This window comes from Onychostoma macrolepis, chromosome 01 (genome assembly GCF_012432095.1).
Source record: "Onychostoma macrolepis isolate SWU-2019 chromosome 01, ASM1243209v1, whole genome shotgun sequence".
Lineage (NCBI taxonomy): Eukaryota > Metazoa > Chordata > Actinopteri > Cypriniformes > Cyprinidae > Onychostoma > Onychostoma macrolepis.
Genome location: NC_081155.1, coordinates 33,260,627 through 33,280,951, shown reverse-complemented (window position 1 = coordinate 33,280,951; position 20,325 = coordinate 33,260,627). Strand labels below are relative to the sequence as shown.

The following is a 20,325-nucleotide window of genomic DNA, read 5'->3' as shown; positions in this document are numbered from 1 at the left end:
CTTTCCCACTTTAACGAAAGATGAACAAAATAGCAAAGAGTATATTTTGACTGTATGCGGATGACCTTGTCCTTTGGCTGCACTTCTGAACTGTTATCAAAGCTGATCCCTCTTTGTCTCAGCCTTGCACAAATCTCATACATATAACTCTATACTCTCAAATCCCGAGATGGGCTTACTAAAAAGTAAACTTACAAGTAAACTTGTAGTAAAATAGATGGAACATCATCTGCAGTACTGCATCTGAAAGTAAACTTACACGTAAACTCGTAACGTAATCGGCAATACTGCTAAAAAGTACTCTAAAAAGTAAATTTACAGGTGAATTTGTAGTATAATAGATGTAACATAATAGGCAATACTGTACCTAAAACGTAGTTAAATAGCTATAATTGGCAATACTTTTATTGTTTTAGAGTTTTGCTGAATATACTCTATTTTAATGTAATCGGCAATACTGTCTAAAAGTAATCTTATGAGTAAACTTGTGGTAAAACAGGTTTAAAAAGTAAAGTTACTTAATCATTAATTCTATCATGAAGAAAATAAGGCAACTGATGCAGTGCTGTTCATTAGAATACGTAGGTAAGGATGGTGTATGGGTGTAAAGGGGATATTTGGGTTGTGTGTGTGTAGGGGGATTGTGGGATGAAAGCAGGGCGCGCGTGCTTAAACCTCTGCACTGTTAGAACAATCGTTCTCCTCTCCATCTCGACCCGCTTTTCAGATTAAGTTTATTGCACAAATTCCACATCAGCTTACAGCACAACGTCCGATCTAACGTCTTCAAAAACACACTCCTGCTAAACCTAGTTTAAATTAGAATTCATACAGACAAATCCAAACCAACATTCGAACAGAAAACCATTTTACATTTATTTCGACGCATATGATAAAAGTTATTTTTTGTGAGATTTTGCAAACGTCTGCAGATATCTTTTAGCAACTGTGTCCCCGGAGGATAGTCAGAATGTTCCTAAAGTTAGAAACACACAAAGAGGCATGGTGTGAGAGGGTTTCATTCCAGTAAATTGTCCTGTTTTTTGTGTAAATGAGTGCTCAGGCCCAGCTGACACAACACTGAACATTCTGAGATAACACAAGCCTTCTCTTCTTCCTCCATTCAATTTCACAAAGCCATCTAGTGGTGTACAAAGCTACTCACTTTTCAAGTTTCAGTTATTGGGTTCAAAAGTTTCTCCATAATGACCTAAATAACATGAAGTCTTTGTACAGATGTTTTTCTTCTCAAACATTGCCTCTGCATAAGACACGTACAGTAAATCTTTAAACATGGCTGGGAATACAACAGAAAGCACCATTTAAAAGGACAAGGTGTTTTTTTTAATGTTTTTTTGGTAACACTTTACAATAAGGTTTGTTAGTTAACTACATTAGTCAACATGAACCAAGAATGAACAATACTTCTAGAGCATTTATTAATCTTAATGTTAATTTCAGCATTTACTTTTTTACTATTTAACGCTTGTTAACATTAGTTAATGCACTGTGCACTAACATGAACAACTCTATTTTTATTAACTAACATTAACAAAGATTAATAAATAATGTAATAAATGTATTGCTCATATTAGTTAATACATTAGCTAATGTTAACAAATGACACCTTATTGTAAAGTGTTACCATTTTTTTTTAATATAGCGGAAGTCAATGTTAACCAAAACTGTAATCTTTTATAAACTAATATCTTTTTTTACATTCCACAAAAGTCATACAAGTCTGAAATGTCGTGAGCAAATCACGAAATAAATATACTTTTAAGTGCATTTCAATATTAACATGGCAAAACAAGGTGCCACATTCATTTTTAAATCTAGTGTTTAATGAAAGATCAAACTGATGAAAATAGTTTTCATTTGTTTAGATAATACAACTTATGTTTTCAAGGTAAAAATAACCAACACGCCAGTTTTTCATTGTGACATTTATCACACTTCATTGCCACATGACTTTATTGACCTTGTATTTTGTGCATTTATACATGGTATAATGCTGGTACCATTTAATCTTATTACACAAATATGAAGAATTTGAAAAGATCCCAGAACCTTGTGCCCCTTTTTTTATTTATTTTTTTAATACAATACCACTTTAAAAGGCAGTCCAGCAAACTGGTCTTTCATTCTCTAGTTTCACTTGTTGCTTGTTACAAAGTAACTAGATTTTAGCAGCAGTGTGGCAGGTTCTAGCAATGCTTATCAGCAGTTTCCATTAGATACTGTTTTCTGTTTTCAAAACTAAAAGTTTCTTCAGCGATGACCTTTTTAATCCTTTCACTGTGTTGATCACTTGTTGCTAAGTGTCTTCTAATTTCAGCAGCAATCGTATTTATAATCGTTCTGAACACTGATCATCATGGATATACTGTACTTCAAAGGCAGCGAAGTCAAAGGTCACAGCGGTCACATTAGGGTTCAGAGGCCAAACCAGCAGCAAACTCCACCAACGTCCGTGTAGGTCTTCCAGACATTCCTTTTCTCAGGTATGGAACTTCATCCTTATTGGTCATTACGCCGGCAATGTCGAGATGAGCCCAATGATCAGCTGTCACAAACTCTCTCAGGAAGGCTGCGGCAGTGCAGGCACCACCTGAACTGTGAGGTCACAGACCAGTTCAGTGTTATGGCAAACAAAAACAAGCACGTTTGGAGTTGGTAAGAATTTTAAATGTCTCTTGTGCTCACCAAGGCAGCATTTATTTGATCAAAAATAAGGTAAATAACTGTATAACTGTTTTCTACTAGAATAAGGCTGCCACAGTTTTCAGTTTCACATGATCCTTAAGAAATCATTCTAATATGGAAAAAATGGTGCTCAAGCAACATTTTTGTATTATGATCACATTTGAAAACGGTTGTGATGCTTAAATATTTTGTGATACATTTCCATTTTCAGGAATGTTCAGTGAATAGAAAATCTGAAATATAACTTTCTTTTTTTTAATCAATTTAGTGCGTCCTTCAGTTTCAGTGCAGCCAAAACTAAATTTGGTGAGAGTATGTACTGCATTTGATATGAATTTAGATATATATCCCAATAGCCTTTAGTTCACATAACACCCCAGTCAAAACCATGATCTGCTATTTTCAGTTGAACTAGAGGGTGCAAACATATTAAAAAGAATGAAACAATGTGTGAAATAGCATGTGTGAGTGTTCATATGTACCGGCTATATTTTCCAATGTTGTTCAGATCTGCCAGTGCGCTCTCTGTTATTTGTTTGGTGTAATGCTGAAACAGTGGCATCCTCCACACCCTGTCACCAGTAACAATGCTTGCCTAGGAGTATACAAAAAAAAACATATGAAGACATTAGTTTCCACAAAGCCATACAATATGATAGAACAATGCCAATGAAGAATGGTATTCAAGTCATTTTGACATTCAGATGAGAGTGACGTTGCTCATTACCTTATGCAGCTGCTCCCACAGCCAATCAGAGTTAGTAAACACGCCTGCAGCAGCAGAACCTAGGGCCACATCCATGGCACCTGCCAGAGGAACAGAGAGAAACCATTAATACAGTATGAGTCTATGTTAAATTGAAAGTATCAATGCAGCTTGTGTGTTGGTACCTGTAAGCGTAGCCGCATTGATTATTGCTCTGGGCTTGAAACTGTGAGCATAACACAGAGCATCAGCCAAAATCAGTCTGCCCTCAGCATCAGTGTTGTCAATCTGCCAAAGAAAAAACAATGTTCCATCTCATTTTTATTTCTTACTGAGAATAGCTATTTGTCAGAGTCTTTGGGCATTTGAGCAGAAACTAATTATTACTTTATTACTTAATATTTATTAATTTTGCAGAACTGCTCTCTGATGACAAGTTTATAAAATAACATTTAAAATTAGGCTAACTATGCCAATATGCTATTTAATATAGATCTTTATATATTATCAAATAATAAATGTGCAGTTTATGGATGTTAAGTTTTTTTTTTTTAATCTAAGAATGATAAAACTAGAATGATAAAAGTGACAGTAAACACCTTTAAATCTTTACAAAAATGTCATATTAAATGAATACTACTCTTTTAAACTTTAAACAAAATTGTTTCACAATTTCCTCAAAAGCATTAATCAGCACAACAGTTGTTAACACTGTTGATAATAATAATAAATGTTTCTTGAGCACCAAATCAGTATATCAGAATGATTTCTGAAGGATCAATTCTAATTTTATAAAATTAAACTTTTCCATAGCAGGAATAAGTTATATTTCATTTAAAAAAAAAAAATGTAAAATAGAAAACAGTTATTTTAAACTGTAATGATATTTCACTATATTACAGTTTGCTGTATTTTTTATTAAACCGTATTAAAAGGTAGCATGCTTAATATGATTAGAAATATAATTAGACAAACATATGACTGTATTAATATTTAAATCTTACTTAACTTCAGCATTAACTTAATATTGTATTTTTGTTTAAAGCATATTTTAGTTTCAGTTTAATAGAGACAAAACAATATTTGACGGACACCCTTGTAAAGAACCCTGGAAAAACTCAGGATAACTTTTTTTTTTTTCTAGTGATAACATTTGATGCAGATGTCAAACAGTAATACATGGTCTCTGTATGCATATCGGTACGATATATGCAAGAGGAGAATACCTGAATGGTTTTGCCATTTTTGGCACGGACAACATCACCCGGTTTGATTGCTTTTCCACTAGGCATGTTTTCACAGAGTGGTGCCAAACCTGAAATAAGAAACATGAAGTTAGTTTGTGTGCTAACGGTTGCAGTGGACAGTGTCTAGGGCAGTGGACAGACCGATGATATTGATGGGGAGTTTCAAAGCTACTGCCGTCACAACAGCAGAACACACAGTGGCTGCTCCACCCATATCTGCTCTCATGGCATCCATGCCTGAAGAAGGCTTCAGAGAGATTCCACCACTGGAATGAGACGGACATACTAACTATTTGCTTCAAATTCACAACTACTGATGTTTTTAGGTTCTGATGTAGTTACCTGTCAAAGGTGATTCCTTTTCCCACCAGCACAAGAGGAGGCTGTGCAGAGTCTAAACTGCCTTTGTAATGCAGCTCAAGAAAGATAGGGGGCTCCTCTGAGCCTTTAGACACACTTAGAAAAGCACCCATTTGCTCACTCTCCATCCAAGACTGAGGCCTTAAAAATTAAAGAGAAACAAACGCAGAAATGTGCCGTGTTGTTTTATCACTAATGAAAAGGATGACAGACTTTAATGAACTTTGACACTACCTCTTGTGGACAGCCACTTTGTGAGCAAAGGGTGAGAGTTTCTGCTCTATAGTGTTTGCGAACACTGTGGGAGTGATGTGATTGGCTGGAGCTTCCATCAGTTGTCTGGCCAGGTTCTGCCCATCCCCATACAAAACACCTTTCTGCCATGCTGCTGAATCCACACTGCAAAGAAACAGGAAAGAAGACATTAACGAGCAGGAATTCTTAGGATGAGTGTAAGGGGCGCCATGCGTGTGGCTTTATTACAAATCATGCAATAAATTTACTAATATTTAAAGATTTGTGTTTTATATACCTCCCATATGGTTGGGTCGCGACACGGACCTTCTTCTTGGTTTTGAGCTCATCATACTCAAAAGTCCCGAGCACAGCGCCCTCTGCTGCTGACTGCCCATCTCCACAAGGGTCCACCTCCACATGAGCTACCTCCAGATCTTGAAGCTGTCTGCAGCCCACTGTACAAACACAGGAAAACATTTAAGGCAATTTGAAATAATGAATTAAATTTTCAATTTTCAATACATATATTGTGAAAAACACAAACTAACTGAATGAAGCTCACACATATATGATTTTTCCACAAGATTACAATTACATTATGCATTACAGTATTTATTTTTTTTTTTTGAAAAATAGAAAGCAGAATGAACAACCTTCAAATCTCATTCTTTCTTCATTATATTTTTGCAAAATCTAATTTCTTTAGATTTTGGAGTGAAATACACTACCAGTCAAAAGTTTTTGGACAGCAAGATTTTTAATGTTTTCTAAAGAATTCTCTTCTGCTCACCAAGCCTACATTTATTTCATACAAAATACAGTAATAGCAGTAATATTATGAAATGTTTTTACTATTTAAAATAACTGCTTGCTATTTGAATATATTTTAAAATGTAATTTATTCCTGTGATTTCAATGCTGAATTTTAGCATCATTACTCCAGTCACATGATCCTTCAGAAATCATTCTAATATTCTGATCTGCTGCTCAAAAAACCCCACTTATTATTATTATGTTGAAAACAGCTGAGTAGAATTTTTTTAGGTTTCTTTGATGAATAGAAAGTTCAGAAGAGCATTTATCTGAAATAGAAATCTTTTGTAACATTATAAATATCTTTATAATCTCTTTTGATTAATTTAATGCACCCTTGCTACATAAAAGTATTATTTTCTATAATTTCATAATTTAATAATAAATATATAATAATAATAAATATATAATAAATTAAATATACTGACTCCAACCTTTTGAATGGAATAGTGTACAATGTTACAAAAGCTGTTTATTTTAGATAAATGCTGATCTTTGGATCTTTCTATTCAACAAAGAATAATGAAAATTTACTCAACTGTTTTAAATATTGGTAATAATAATAAAAAATGTTTCTTGAAAAGCAAATCAGCATATTAGAATGATTTCTGATGGATCGTGTGACACTGAAGACTGGAGTAATGATGCTGAAAATTTATTCAAATAGAAAAAAGTTATTTTAAATAGTGAAAATATTTCACAATATTACTGCTTTTGCCGTATTTAGGATTTAAAAAACATTAAAAATCTTACTGTTCAAAAACTTTTGACTGGTAGTGTATTACTCCATGTTTTTTTCAGATTTACCTGACACAGCTGCACGGATGTTTTCCTTACAGTTGTCCCAGTTTTCTTTTCCACACACACCTGTGCTGCTCTTACCAAGACCAACCACAACTACACTAGGGAAATCCTTCACAAGAAAATGACTTTTGTAAGAATTTACTGATATATCAATCTTGTCATCAAGCATCTTAAGGACAGAGCCAAGCTCACGTAGGGGGGAGTTCACACCTGATGTAAACCATAGAAGATCCTGCTCTTGCCTTTCTTCAGGGCAGGTCCAGATCTACAGAGCAGAGAGGAGGAATGAAAGAATGGATGGTGCAAAAAACGAAGAGACAGTTGCAAAAGTCAAATTAGTAACTCACATCGACAGCATTTCTGACAGTTTTCCTGAGATCGACCTGTCAAAAGCCGCTGCAGCCTCCGTGAAATGTATCCCGTCATTGTCTGACTGTTTCTCATACACGCCAAGAACCAAACCCTAAATAAACCCATTCAGACACAACAATAAAAACAACACGAATGGCTTGTCAGTGGCCTGTATGCACAGAGAGACATTCAGCTGACAAGCCGAATTATGAAACTTACTTTTCTTGCACTGGAAGCGGTATTAGAGACCGAAAAAAGTCTGCAGTTGTGTTTTCGGATTGCAGTAAGCAACACACTTCTGAATGGTATCAACATTGTCTCTAAATTTATAAAAACAGACTCAACCGTGATTCAGGAGATAAATCCTTAAACCTTAGAAACACGTGACACTAGAAGGTTGAAAATCGCACACAGGCGCAGCTACTGACGTCAACAAAAGACGACATTTTATTCCAAAATAAAAGTCATAAAATTTGATAATTTAAAGTCATAAAATTTAAGGGACTTTGGACCTGCTTGGCCCTCTGAAATAATAAATATATAAAAAAATAAAACATCCGTGTAAGGATGAGAATGAGATAATCGTGTGTTTAATTAAATTCAGCCAAACTTATTTCTATTTAGCATGAAATCGAAACAATAACAATGATCTTTATGTTGTATTAGTTCATATTATAAACCATTTAAGACCGTAAAAACCCTCATGTTGAGTTCTAACTTTAACATATTTTAATCTTAAATGATCAAATTGGACATTTAAATTAAATGTTAAAAAATATGGAATATTGCGTTTACATTTTACATAAAAAGCCTAACATCAGTTGGTTAATATCTGCAAACAACCTGGTTTATCTGTAGTACGAGCTGGGTACTAGTTTTCTAGGCTCCTTTCATAGTTAGGCAATTTTAAATGTGTTATTAAATATTAATTTTGCAATTAAAAACCGAGTGATTAGTCTCGTCAAACATTGTATTTTACCAAAGACTTCGATTTTACTCCACTTCACTTTACCTTTGAACACTAGGCAATTAAAGTATAATATTTGCTGCCAAAAGGTAGCACTGAAATAAAATCATGTACAAAATGATGCAACTAGTGCACGAAGAATAGGCATAGAGCACCAGTATTTAACTTTTTCAAGGAGTGCGCTTATTTGAACGCTATTTTGTAAGTGAATTAAAGTGGCCCAGCATACTACTGAGACTACTGCGCATGACTTTGACTGCTCGTGTGAAGTAGGCTTGGCCTAAATGTTTTCATCCTGTTCTTAACCGAAATTGACCTCAAGCGGCCGCCGATCGAAGGTAAAAGAAGACGAGATGTCTAAGCTGATAATGTGTGTATTGTTACGACCACCGAGTAGACACGCATTTTAAAGGTGTGCAGATTTTGCGGCGATCAGGAGGAGCTTCCGTTGCGCCTTGCGTGTCACTAGGCCCGCTGACCCACATTCGCGAGACCGCCGCTCGCTCGAGGAAGTGCGCGCATTAAATTCTGTATGGCATTTCTAGTTATTGCGCCGATTATTCAACGCAGCGCTGCATTGTGATCTCGAAGGAGCTTATATCTGACAGGCGCCTGTGTGGATGTGTGAGTTTTCGGTAGGTACCAAATATATTTATGTTGATAAAGGCGGTATTTCCGCGATACATAGGCTGCTGTGCACGAAAAGAGAGTGAAGAGTTTGTTAACAAGTTTTAAAAAGTAGTAACTTGCTATCTCTTTAAATTTAGATGTAACTGTTTATGCACTGACGTGACATTTTAATTTTTCTTTATGACATACTCGTTTGATTCAGTTGTTGTCTCAACGTCAGTGTCCTGTCCTTGTTTGGAGGATTTGCCTGATGTAAATGAATGATTGGTATGTTTGTTATTACAGCTGTTGTGGTTGCTATTTCCATGTTATTATTGGGTTGAAGTGGAACGATGAGCATAATGTTTGAGGCTTGAGATGCCTTTCTAACTTGCATACTTTGAAATGCACTTCAATAGAGGCTTTTAAATTCGGTACTGATTTGGTCTGATGAAGAGTGAGTGTGACTTTTTGAATCTGCAAGTGAAAATGTAGTAAAAGTTTGTATATATCCTATATCTTTTGTAAAGATGACTATTTATGTTGAGTAAGCGGTCATGTGGCCCCGAGCTCTGTTTCCATCAATTAACCTTTCACCTCTGACAAGAACAGAGTCAAAGAAACAATATTAAAGTGCACTGTTAATTCAACATTTAATTAATCTAATGTTTTGTGTCCACAGGCTTTCACATTGGCAGGTCCTCTTCACCAATGTCTTCCCAATGCATCAGGTTTTTTAACCCCAGACTGATCCATGAAACAACATTATCATGAGCTCCAGAGACAGGTAGAGCTCAAACCAACTTCACACTACAATACGTACAAAAGATCAGGTTCGGCGAGATTTTTAAATTGTTATATTGTTTTGTAAAAAGACTCAAAACAGTCTTAGCAAGGCTGCATTTTGTGATTTTAAAGTACAGTAAAAACAGCATTTTAAAATAACTGTTTTCTATTGTAATATATTTTAAAATGCAATTTATTCCTGTGATAGCGAAGCTGAATTGTCAGCAGCCATTTCTCCAGTCTTCAGTGTCGCATGATCCTTCAGATATCATTCTAATATGCCGAATGGGTGTATAAGAAACATTTCTTATCAATATTTAAAAATGATGTTTTTGCTGGAATAATACTCTTGTAGAAACCGTGATATTTTTTCATGATTTTTTGATGAATAGAAAGTTCAAAAGAACAGCATTTAAATTGCAATAAGAAATCTTTCATTTCTGTAATGTTATAGATTTCTTTTTTGTCATATTTGGACAATTAAATGCATCCTTGTTGAATTAAGCTATTAATTATTTAAATGGTACTTCAAAAATAATTTAGATGCTTTAGTAGCACAACAGAAAATGTAGTTAGATATAATGTATGAATTTATGTATGCATATATCAACAACCTGCTTATTAAAATGTAATTACAATTGTATATCCACCCATGCATTTTCAGTGTCCCACGTTCTGCATTTACATATTAAAGAAAGTACAGTAGGAGTTTGTTGTCGGCCTTAGTCTATTTTTAGAAGCACATGGCTTCTCTGTTTCTTTAAAAAAAAAAAAAAAAAAGGAATTCTATGACATAGGCATGTAACAGAAAATAAAAAAAATGGTGTTCCATCACACAGAGAATAAATGCGTGTCCTATTTTAGGGATGATGGTAGTGTTTTTGATGGGCTGATGGAGGAAGATGTGAAAGATAAGGCGAAACGGTGAGTTAAATTGCTGATTTTATTGTTCTGAAATGAACAATGAAATATTAACTTAAATGGGTATAAACACAGAAATCACATATTTGTGATAATGAAATGGTCCCAACTTTACAGTTTTAAGTTTACAGTTTTTCAACATCTGAACTAGGCTTAGTAATATGGCTTATGTTGTTCACTGTTCACATGAGCCATAAAAGAATTACAGAAAATGTCAATATCATAAATGCATCATAAAACAAGGTAACTTGTTTAAAAGCACTATTTTTCCAGGTTATGCTTGCATGCTTCTGCTATTGTTCTAAAGGTTAATGTTTACAGTAGTAGTTTTCTTCCAGCAAGTCTGAAGTGATGTGTTTATCAGCCTTCTCTAATGCTTTGTTTTCTCAACTTTATTAACTTCAATCACAGAGTTTCGAGAAATAAGTCAGAGAAGAAAAGGCGAGACCAGTTCAATGTCCTGATTAAAGAACTTGGCACCATGTTGCCCGGAAATACGCGCAAGTGGGACAAGTCTACAATATTGCAGAAAAGCATAGACTACCTGCGCAAGCACAAAGGTGAGGCAAAATAATTACTGGACTAATTACAGATCTGTATTATTATTTTGCCATTGCACCCATGCACACAGCAGATGTGTGTGATGGGTTCTAATGCTCAACTGCTGCTGCAAAAAATAAATAAATAAAAATATTATATACTCTGAACAAAATTATAAACGCAACACTTGTTTTTGCCCCCATTTTTCATGAGCTGATCTCAAAGATCTAAGACTTTTTCTATGTACACAAAAGGCCTATTTCTCTCAAATATTGTTCACAAATCTGTGTTAGTGAGCACTTCTGCTTTGCTGAGATAATCCATCCACCTCACAGGTGTGGCATATCAAGATGTTGATTAGACAGCATGATTATTGCACAGGTGTGCCTTAGGCTGGCCACAATAAAAGGCTGCTCTAAAATGTGCAGTTTTACTGTATTGGGGGGGTCTGAAAACCAGTTAGTATCTTGATATGCCACACCTGTGAGGTGGATGGAGTATCTCGGCAAAGGAGAAGTGCTTACTAACACAGATTTAGACAGATTTGTGAACGATATTTGAGAGAAATAGGCCTTTTGTGTTCATAGAAAAAGTCTTAGATCTTTGAGTTAAGCTCATGAAAAATGGGGGCAAAAACAAAAGTGTTGCATTTATAATTTTGTTCAGTGTATGTATGTATGTGTAGTGATTAACATCCAAGTGGAATGCTGTAATCATCACTTTTCACAATTAATTTATCACTGCAAAAGTTGTAATCTTGATTTATAATGCAGCTCTACTATCATGCTACTCATGCAGTTTCGGCAGTATGTGTGTCGTGAGCCGTATTCTAATTTTCTATATGCATTGTATACCTGGATGACCTACGAAACTGCCAAAAGGGTGCAGTATAAATCACATCATACTGTGCAGAATCCCACAATGTAATATGCTTAACCCCCAGCTCCAGACACACAGTTATATCACCACTGAATGTTAATATCTTCCATTTGAATATATAAATATTAGGAGTGTAACGGTTCACAAAATTCACAGTTCGGTTCGATATGACACAGTGGTGTCACGGTTCAATACGTTTTCGATACAGGGGGAGTCAAGGGGGGACTGCTTACGTCGCAATGTTGGAAATATTTCTGTTTTAAACCTTGAAGGCGAGCCAATGGATATCACACAAGCAACGTGCAAACATTGCACAAGAGTTATGCTGGTGAACGTCTTAATCTCAGTCAATTCACTATGCAGAAAGTAGAAACGGAATGACGGAGTAATGATGGAGCTTTCAGCATCTGACGCCACATATTCTCTCAGAGAGACGAATCTACTTCAACATATGCTGATAACGGTATATAGCTCACTGTTTTAATTTAGGCTATTCCCTTATAGGCTATTTCTCTTGTGGCCCATACATGGTGAGAAAAAAAAAATCAGAAGAAACGTATTTTGTGTCAAACGGGTTGTTTTTGAAAGTCGGTGCTTGAAATAAAACTTTTTATTTCATTGGTTTTTATTGATGACTGCAGTGTTAATATTTTAATTATAGGTCTATAATTCATTGTAAAATAGACCTGTTTTAAAAGACCTTTTTTAGAAACATTTTAATTGAAGGGTAAATAATCCTTTGTTATCCTTGCAGCATGTCAGTTATGCGGTAACCTAATATTGCGGGGCAAATTAATTGTAATTTTAATTTAATAATTAAAGTAATTCCATAATAATAATAATAATAATAATAATAATAATAATAAAAGGTCTAATAAAAAAATAAGAATGTAACAACTACATTAATTGGAAATGCCAATCATTTATGTTTTTGACGATATCTCTGGCTATCGTCGATACAAGATCATCATCGACACAGCCCAGCAAGGGGAGGTTATCACGGGGCAGACAGGAGCACGCTGCCTGTTACGTCGTTTGGGCTGCTTTGTTGAGCACAGTGGCACTAAAAACATATTTCACACACTTTAAGCTCTTTTATTTTCCAAATGTTATAGGATTAGTCAAACAAATCGTTTGGTTTGTAATGCCGAAAGCCTCGTGAACGGTTCAATACAAATATGTGGATTGTTACACACCTAATAAATATAGTTCTAACTGGACTTCACTCTTGAATTAAAGGAGTAGTTCACTTCCAGAATAAAAATTTCCTGATAATTTACTCACCCCCATGTCATCCAAGATGTTCATTTCGTTCTTTCTTCAGTCAAAAAGAAATTAATGTTTTTGAGGAAAACATTCCAGGAATTTTCTCCATATAGTGGACTTCAATTTGGACCTTCAACCTGTTGGGTCCCATTGAACTTTCAATGCAGCTTCAAAAGGCTCTACATGCTGATCCCAGCCGAGGAACAAGGGTCTTATCTAGCGAAACAATCAGTCAAAAAAAAGTTTTTCGCACTACCCTACCTTTTTTTTAACCAAAGTGCACAGACGAAGAACTAACCACGTGTGACTCTTTTTTTTTTTTTTTTAGAAAATAGATCGTTTCACTAGGTAAGACCCTTCCTTGGCTGGGATCATGTAGAGCCCTTTGAAGTTGCATTGAAAGTGCAATTATGACTTTCAACCCATTGCCTCACATTGAAATCCACTGTATGGAGAAAAATCCTTCAAAGTTTTCCTCAAAAACCTTCTTTTTGACTGAAGAAAGAAAGACATGAACATCTTGGATGATATGGAGGTAAGTAAACTATCAGGTGAACTACTGTAATCCTTTAAATATGCAGTATAATGGGGTAAAGTGATGACAAAGCAGCATACTACTGCAGTATTTTATGTGAAAACAATTATTTTAAATTGTAATAATATTTCATGATATTACTGTTTTTCATCAAATAAGTGCAGCCTTGGTGAGCAAAAGAAACGTCTTAAAGGTAACTTGATTACCGACCCAAAACTTTTTAAAGGTAGTGTAGTTTCTAGGCAACTGAAACATGCAGATCCTAGGAAAACTGTTTGTAAGGAATAGTTTGTGTTTACATGCAGAAATTGCTGCGCAGTCTGAGTCAAGTGAGATCAAGCAAGATTGGAAACCCCCGTTTCTTAGCAATGAGGAGTTTACACAGCTGATGCTAGAGGTATGACCCTGCTTTGGGCAATGAGTGTGTGTGTATTTGTTTTTCTCTTTTTATTTCTTCCTGCTGTGAAAGATCTTTCCACTAATAAAAAATTACTGCATCTTCATCCATGTTTAATGTTTTTAATTATTCACCTATCACTTCTACATTTTTAGTTTATGGATTGGAGCTGTTTTAGTGATGCGTTTGGTTTTTTTAAGGCGCTGGATGGGTTCTTCATTGTGATGCTGACAGACGGCAACATCATTTACTCCTCAGAAAGTGTAACTTCTCTACTTGAGCATTTGCCTGTAAGTGAGAGTTGGCAGATTGTTTGTAGTCTGTTTTTATATCTAGATATCTAGATTTTATATCTGTCATATGTTCATATATAATCGTGTTTGTTTCAGTCGGACCTGGTGGATCAGAACCTTTTAAACTTTCTACCAGTGGGGGAGCACGAAGAAGTCTGTAATGTGTTGTCCTCACACCCAGACATTGAAAACCTCAACTCTGATTACCTCAAATGTGAGTATCCAACCCCAAACCCCCTATCAGATATCAGTTTTGCTGTGGTATTTTTCACTGCTCCGTAGGGCTGGGCAATATATCAATAGTTCATGGCGAAAATTAAGCAACATTGTGAATATTGCGTTGCACTCTTTATTTGGCCATTAATTGTTTATTTGGTTGATAAATTGTCTAAGACTAGGTGTGCGATACTTTCTTGACTGGCATGTATGAGAGCATTAAAAAAAATGTTTTAAGAGCATTCCTCATCTACACTTCAGTAACAAAAATATAATTAGAGTAAGTTCGACTAATTGTCTTGTGTTCAAAATGTCATTGAATTGAATGGGGAAAAAACTCAGGTATGTTTATGAGTGGCGTGCTCGTTTTTTTTATGTAGAAAGAGGTAAAACTTTTTTTATTGCTGTTTTATTGTGTCAGTGTTATTTTTATATTTAGTTTTCTCTTTCTATATTATTCTCTTTCTTTATTAAATAGTATATATTTCTATATTACTTTTTAATGTTTCTATTTGGTTTGAATTTTTTATTTCAGCTTTAGTTTTAGTAATTTCATTACTTCAACTTTTTTTCAAAGGCAGCGTTTCTAATTTTCATTTAAAGGTGCCATAGAATGCATTGATACAATATTTAGAATTGTTCTCTGATATCTACATAGAAGGTATGTGGCTTAGGTAATGGCAAAAATTCTCCAGAAATGGTTTTGCATGTCCATTTACAACCCTAGGATTTCTCCCCAGAATGAAATGGTCTGTTATAACCTTATTTGGAAGGGTCATGAATAATAATGTTGAGCTTTTCTCTGATTGGCTCTTTCACAGTGCAGCTCAATGTTGAGCTCTGCTCTGATTGGCTGTTTCACAGTGCAGCTCATTTCAGTAGCTCACACAGCAGGAAGGAAACAAAGGGAAAATATATATTTCAATACTTTCTTGCGCAGTTATATTGTTGGGTAATTATACTGTAAATAAAATGCGGGCATCAGGGAGCTGCTATTAATATGCGGGGCATTGAAACTGCTTTGGAATGCACGATTGCTTTTTAGTTTCACTTTCGAGATTCGCGATCGCAACTACTCTGTTTATACTATGGAGCGGCAGTACTTGCCACACATTTTACAAGATCAGATGCTTGTCAGTGGTGCTCAGGATCTGTAAATCATTCGCCATCATCCTCAGTCATCTCTTCTTACTGTTTTTAATGTGGTAAGTGAAATCTTATGTACTGTAATATAACAGGCTACCGCTAGCAAGAAGCTAACCATGTCCCTTTAGTGGCTCGCGTTATTTTATTAGAATGCGTTATTTGCTTTCCGTGCCTTTCTGAATACAGACACCAACCCATCCCTGCACATCACATCCCCTGCACAGCCTGGAACATAACATTTATTTCCATGATCTGCCATTTTCGCTGTTGTCCTCGCTTGTTTCTTCGCAATACCTGCAGAACTTCTGAGGGTTCGGCTGGCCTAGAACATGGGCGTGTGTATGCAAATGTTGGGGACATACATATTAATGATCCCGACTGTAACGTCACAGTCGGTGTTATGTTCTGATTTGCCTATTTTTGAGCAAATCAGTGATATATAGATATATAATGAATATTGGTAAACGAGTGAAAGCTTTATCACTTAATAGTCCTGTCCTGCTTTCCACTGAGATGGTAAAAAAATTGCTCTTTGCCAATGTCGGCTGCCTCAGCAGTGATTTTAATCTATATTGTCAGGCATCTAATGTTTTTTCGTTGTTGTTCGTTTGTCTCAGCCAAGAACCAGATGGAGTTTTGTTGTCACATGCTCAGAGGTTCTGTGGATCCCAAGAAACCGCCTGTGTATGAATATGTCAAGTTCATTGGCAACTTTAAGTCACTCACCAACAGTGAGTGTTTATTTTCCTCTCGTTTTAAACTGACTAAATACTCAACCATATGTTAACTGCATTTGTTGCTGCCCAAAGCAAAATGTATGGACGACCAATTTCTTTTAACACAAATCTCCACTTTGAATGCTCTCCCAGTGCCTCTTGCAACCCGAAATGGCCTTGAGGGAATTTTACAGCACTCGTTGCAGCCGGCCTTCGACGATAAAGTCTGTTTTATTGCGACTGTGAGGCTCGCCAAACCCCAATTCATCAAAGTAAGCTGATAATCAATCAGAAAATCCAGAGCAAAAATAGACCTCCATTACAAATACTCTCTCTGAAAGCAAGCAACAATAGGCATGCATCATAACAAAGCATTACTAGCAAAAACATTCTAATATTGACCTGTTTGTTGTTATTGATTGTGTACAGGAGATGTGCATGGTGGAGGAGCCCAATGAAGAATTTACGTCTCGACACAGTCTGGAGTGGAAATTCCTCTTATTAGATCACAGGTTTTCACACTTACTCACTATCACTTTCCCCATGTTTGTAACGTCCAGTTTTTCCTTCATTGAGAGATCTGTGTGTTCTTGTGTTACAGAGCACCACCTATCATTGGCTATATGCCCTTTGAGGTGTTGGGAACGTCAGGCTATGACTATTATCACGTAGACGACTTGCATTCACTGGCCAAATGCCATGAGCATTGTGAGTTTAAAACAAGCTAACATATATTTGAAACTTTCATTTGGCACCATATTCTTCATATGTCTCGCTTATTCTCTGTCTGCTTGCAGTAATGCAGTTTGGAAAAGGGAAATCGTGTTATTATCGCTTTTTAACTAAAGGGCAGCAGTGGATATGGCTCCAGACTAACTACTACATCACCTATCACCAGTGGAACTCACGACCAGAGTTTATTGTGTGCACGCACACAGTTGTGAGGTGCGCAGAGGCATACAGATGACTACACAAACCGGGAAGATACCAATAGTGACTTTGCTTATGTTTTTATTTTGAATTGTTTTTGTCTGTAGTTATGCTGAGGTGCGAGCAGAGCAGAGGAGAGAGATGGGTATAGAGGAATCTCCCCCTGAGCTGCCCGGAGATAAGGTGAGATGCTTCTGAGATAGTAACCTCTCAGAAATAGTCCACTAATGTGGTATAATGGACATTCTGTTAAATGGCTTATCTAAGAGAGACTGTGATTAAGTTTATACACTGCAGTGGTGAAAAATGTCTGTTTATCAAATGTGAGGTTATCAGTACTGATTGTTAACTGAATGATTAATAGATTCAGATTCCTCTTTCTGTCCAACAGTCTCCGGTTTCTGGCTCCGAATCGCAGTTAAACACCTCCAGACTGAAGGAGGTTCTGGAGCATTTCAGTAACAGTCGCACACCTTCCACCTCCTCAAGGAGCTCCCGCAAGTCCTCGCACACTGCTGTCTCTGAAAACACCTGCACCTGTAAGCATGAAAAAAAACTTGGAGCCAAACGTGTGCTCTTTTGATGTGTTTTCCTGGTTTTGTGCCTGTTTAAAACTCTTGTATCTGTATGATTTCTTCAGCAACTCCCTCTAAGCTACAGATGGACGTGAGCACTCCACCCCGGCCCGCCACTGTTGATATGACACCCAAACGTCGTTCCTCTATCAGCACCCAGGTGAGACTTGTATATTCATCAACATCAATACTTGGCTTTAATTATCTTACAAAGCATTCCTAAGAAATGCTTGTGCCTCATAGCAGCTGAGTAATGACTGTGGTCTTATTGGCATTATTTTGATAGTCCGTGAGTTCTCAGAACACCAATCAGACTGGATCTTCGGTCCAAATCAACCAACAGCAGCAACCTCAACCACAGCAGCAGGTTCAACCTAATGCCCTGGTAAGAATTTTTTGTTTTTTGTTTTAGGTGTTTTCTATGGTAGCCCGTTTCTGCCACTGAATAAAAACCTTTTTATTTCACAATTCTGACTTTTTTTCTCGCAATTGTGAGTTTACATTTTGGAATTCTGACACTTTTTTTTTTTTTTTTTTTGTCAGAATTGTGAGAGATAAACTTGCAATTCTGAGAAATAATGCCACTTTTTTTAATAAAAATACTTTTTTTCTAGCTATTCTGATGTTTTTTTTCCTTAAAATTGCAAGTTCTAAAGTCATAATTGTGAGATATGAACTCGCAATTCTGAGAAATAAAGACACTTTTTTTTATATAAAGACTTTTTTCTTGCAATTCTGATGTTTTTTTCCTTAAAATTGCGAGTTATAAAGTCCAATTCAGAGGGGGAAATATGGAGCGCATTTTGTGCCAATAATCATCAAACAAATCCAGTGTTTTGCAAATAAACACAATCTGCTTTGCAAAGAAAAACTCGACTTTCAAACAAACGCAAACTGATTTGCAAATACAAAACTATCTGAGAGAAAATGCAGATGTATGGACAAATATGTATTGTGTGTTACAACTGTGAGACTCATTTGCCTTTTTATGACAATGTGACTTGATTTTCTCACAAATGCGGCGGATGCAGGCGGATTTTCTCACATGTGTGCAGACTGATTTTCTCACATGTGTGCAAACAGATTTTCTCACAAATGCAATCCAAAAACAGCAGATGGCGCTGTTGGTCAATTTATGCTAGTCTCTCGAGACCCGAAACACCTGTTTACCTTTTCAGGAATACAGCAGACCAACATGAGTAGGGAACAGGTGAGTTTCTGTCTTACTATATCTATAATTAACCATTTAGCCTAGATGTTTTCACAAAGCATCCCCATTACAATGTTAGTGAGTGAAATTCACAATAAGTGCTGTAAAGTTGTTAACATGATTGATTAGTTCAAAAATCAGTAGTGACATGGCTAAACATTTAACTAGGCAGTCTTTCTCTATAAAAATTATCTGATCCATTCTCTGTACCTCTCATCCTCTTTTGGATAGCAGGATATAGAATATATAGGCTACATATGTTGATACAATTGTTCAACATTCAAAAAAATGCAGGGGTATAGCAATAAATTGTCACAATATATTGTAATACTAAAATGCAGATGTATTTTGGATAGCGACAACTGTGTACCAAAAATGAATTTTATTTTTATGTTAGGTCAAGTAAGATTTATTGTCATTCTGCTATATATGTTGAGACATAGCCTACATTGAAGAGAAATGTTGTAGGCTACCTCTGCAGTAAAAGTTTAAACAAGTATAAAACTACACATAGACAACCTACTGAAAGGAGTAGGCTAAACTAATTACAAATAGGCTACTATAATCAAACTAGTTTAAGTTCAGATGAGCTTTATTGTGATTCAGCTATATAAATGTGCGAAATATTATCTAAACATCGATATCCCTTTAGAAAATTAACCATGGTTTTACTAAATAAATACCATGGTGTTTGCAGAAAAGCTGCCATTACAGAAATGGTAACCTGCAAAAAAACAAAAAACAAAAACATGGTTACCACACTTTTACTATAGTAAAACCAACTTTAATTTTCATAAGGAATATCATAGTTTATTATCATATTTATGTTTATATATATAGCATACAATAGTTTATATGCACGCCTTGTACAGCATTTAAAACTAAAAGTGGACTGTAAAGAGATATTTCATATTTCAACCAAAGCACATTGTTCTGTTATTAAGACTATACACCAATAAAAGTAGAACCTTTGCAGTTTAAAACTATGCAATACTCGTATCTGTATTTTTAGTTATTTTCGTGGTCTTCGACCCCAAATATTATTTTCTAATCATTCCATTGTTAAAATCATTCTGAAATACTGGTAAACCACTGTTTATTAAAACACTGAATTT

General features: G+C 35.7%; 2 protein-coding genes across 9 annotated transcripts in view; one reads left to right on the top strand and one right to left on the bottom strand.

The window, feature by feature from the left end:
* Positions 1-1,927: 1,927 nt before the first annotated feature.
* On the bottom strand, positions 1,928-7,677 carry lap3 (leucine aminopeptidase 3). Its single transcript, XM_058764836.1, has 13 exons — positions 7,444-7,677; positions 7,221-7,336; positions 7,084-7,138; positions 6,877-6,982; positions 5,552-5,711; positions 5,254-5,418; positions 5,002-5,160; positions 4,801-4,925; positions 4,639-4,727; positions 3,598-3,700; positions 3,434-3,513; positions 3,189-3,301; positions 1,928-2,616 (listed from the first exon to the last, which is right to left on the bottom strand). The coding sequence occupies exons 1-13, from the start codon at positions 7,537-7,539 to the stop codon at positions 2,430-2,432; spliced, it is 1,554 nt and encodes a 517-aa protein (XP_058620819.1). The 5' UTR covers positions 7,540-7,677; the 3' UTR covers positions 1,928-2,429.
* Positions 7,678-7,928: 251 nt separating this feature from the next.
* clockb (clock circadian regulator b) overlaps positions 7,929-20,325 on the top strand; it is a 20,091-nt gene continuing 7,694 nt past the window's right edge. For 3 of the 8 annotated variants that reach the window (XR_009268931.1, XM_058764491.1, XM_058764302.1), the window contains exons 1-16: positions 7,929-8,826; positions 9,483-9,587; positions 10,451-10,510; positions 10,919-11,067; positions 14,033-14,124; positions 14,325-14,414; positions 14,514-14,631; positions 16,397-16,510; positions 16,649-16,767; positions 16,925-17,007; positions 17,097-17,203; positions 17,293-17,440; positions 17,533-17,608; positions 17,817-17,964; positions 18,066-18,160; positions 18,287-18,385. Coding sequence is in view for 7 of the 8 variants with exons in the window: in XM_058764491.1 (XP_058620474.1) it covers positions 9,571-9,587; positions 10,451-10,510; positions 10,919-11,067; positions 14,033-14,124; positions 14,325-14,414; positions 14,514-14,631; positions 16,397-16,510; positions 16,649-16,767; positions 16,925-17,007; positions 17,097-17,203; positions 17,293-17,440; positions 17,533-17,608; positions 17,817-17,964; positions 18,066-18,160; positions 18,287-18,385 (1,515 nt within the window). In the remaining variant the exon portion in view is untranslated. Of the gene's footprint in view, positions 8,827-9,482; positions 9,634-10,450; positions 10,511-10,918; positions 11,068-14,032; positions 14,125-14,324; positions 14,415-14,513; positions 14,632-16,396; positions 16,511-16,648; positions 16,768-16,924; positions 17,008-17,096; positions 17,204-17,292; positions 17,441-17,532; positions 17,609-17,816; positions 17,965-18,065; positions 18,161-18,286; positions 18,386-20,325 lie in introns of all 8 variants that reach the window. The other 5 variants (XM_058764379.1, XM_058764592.1, XM_058764571.1 and 2 more) reach the window with 5 other exon arrangements.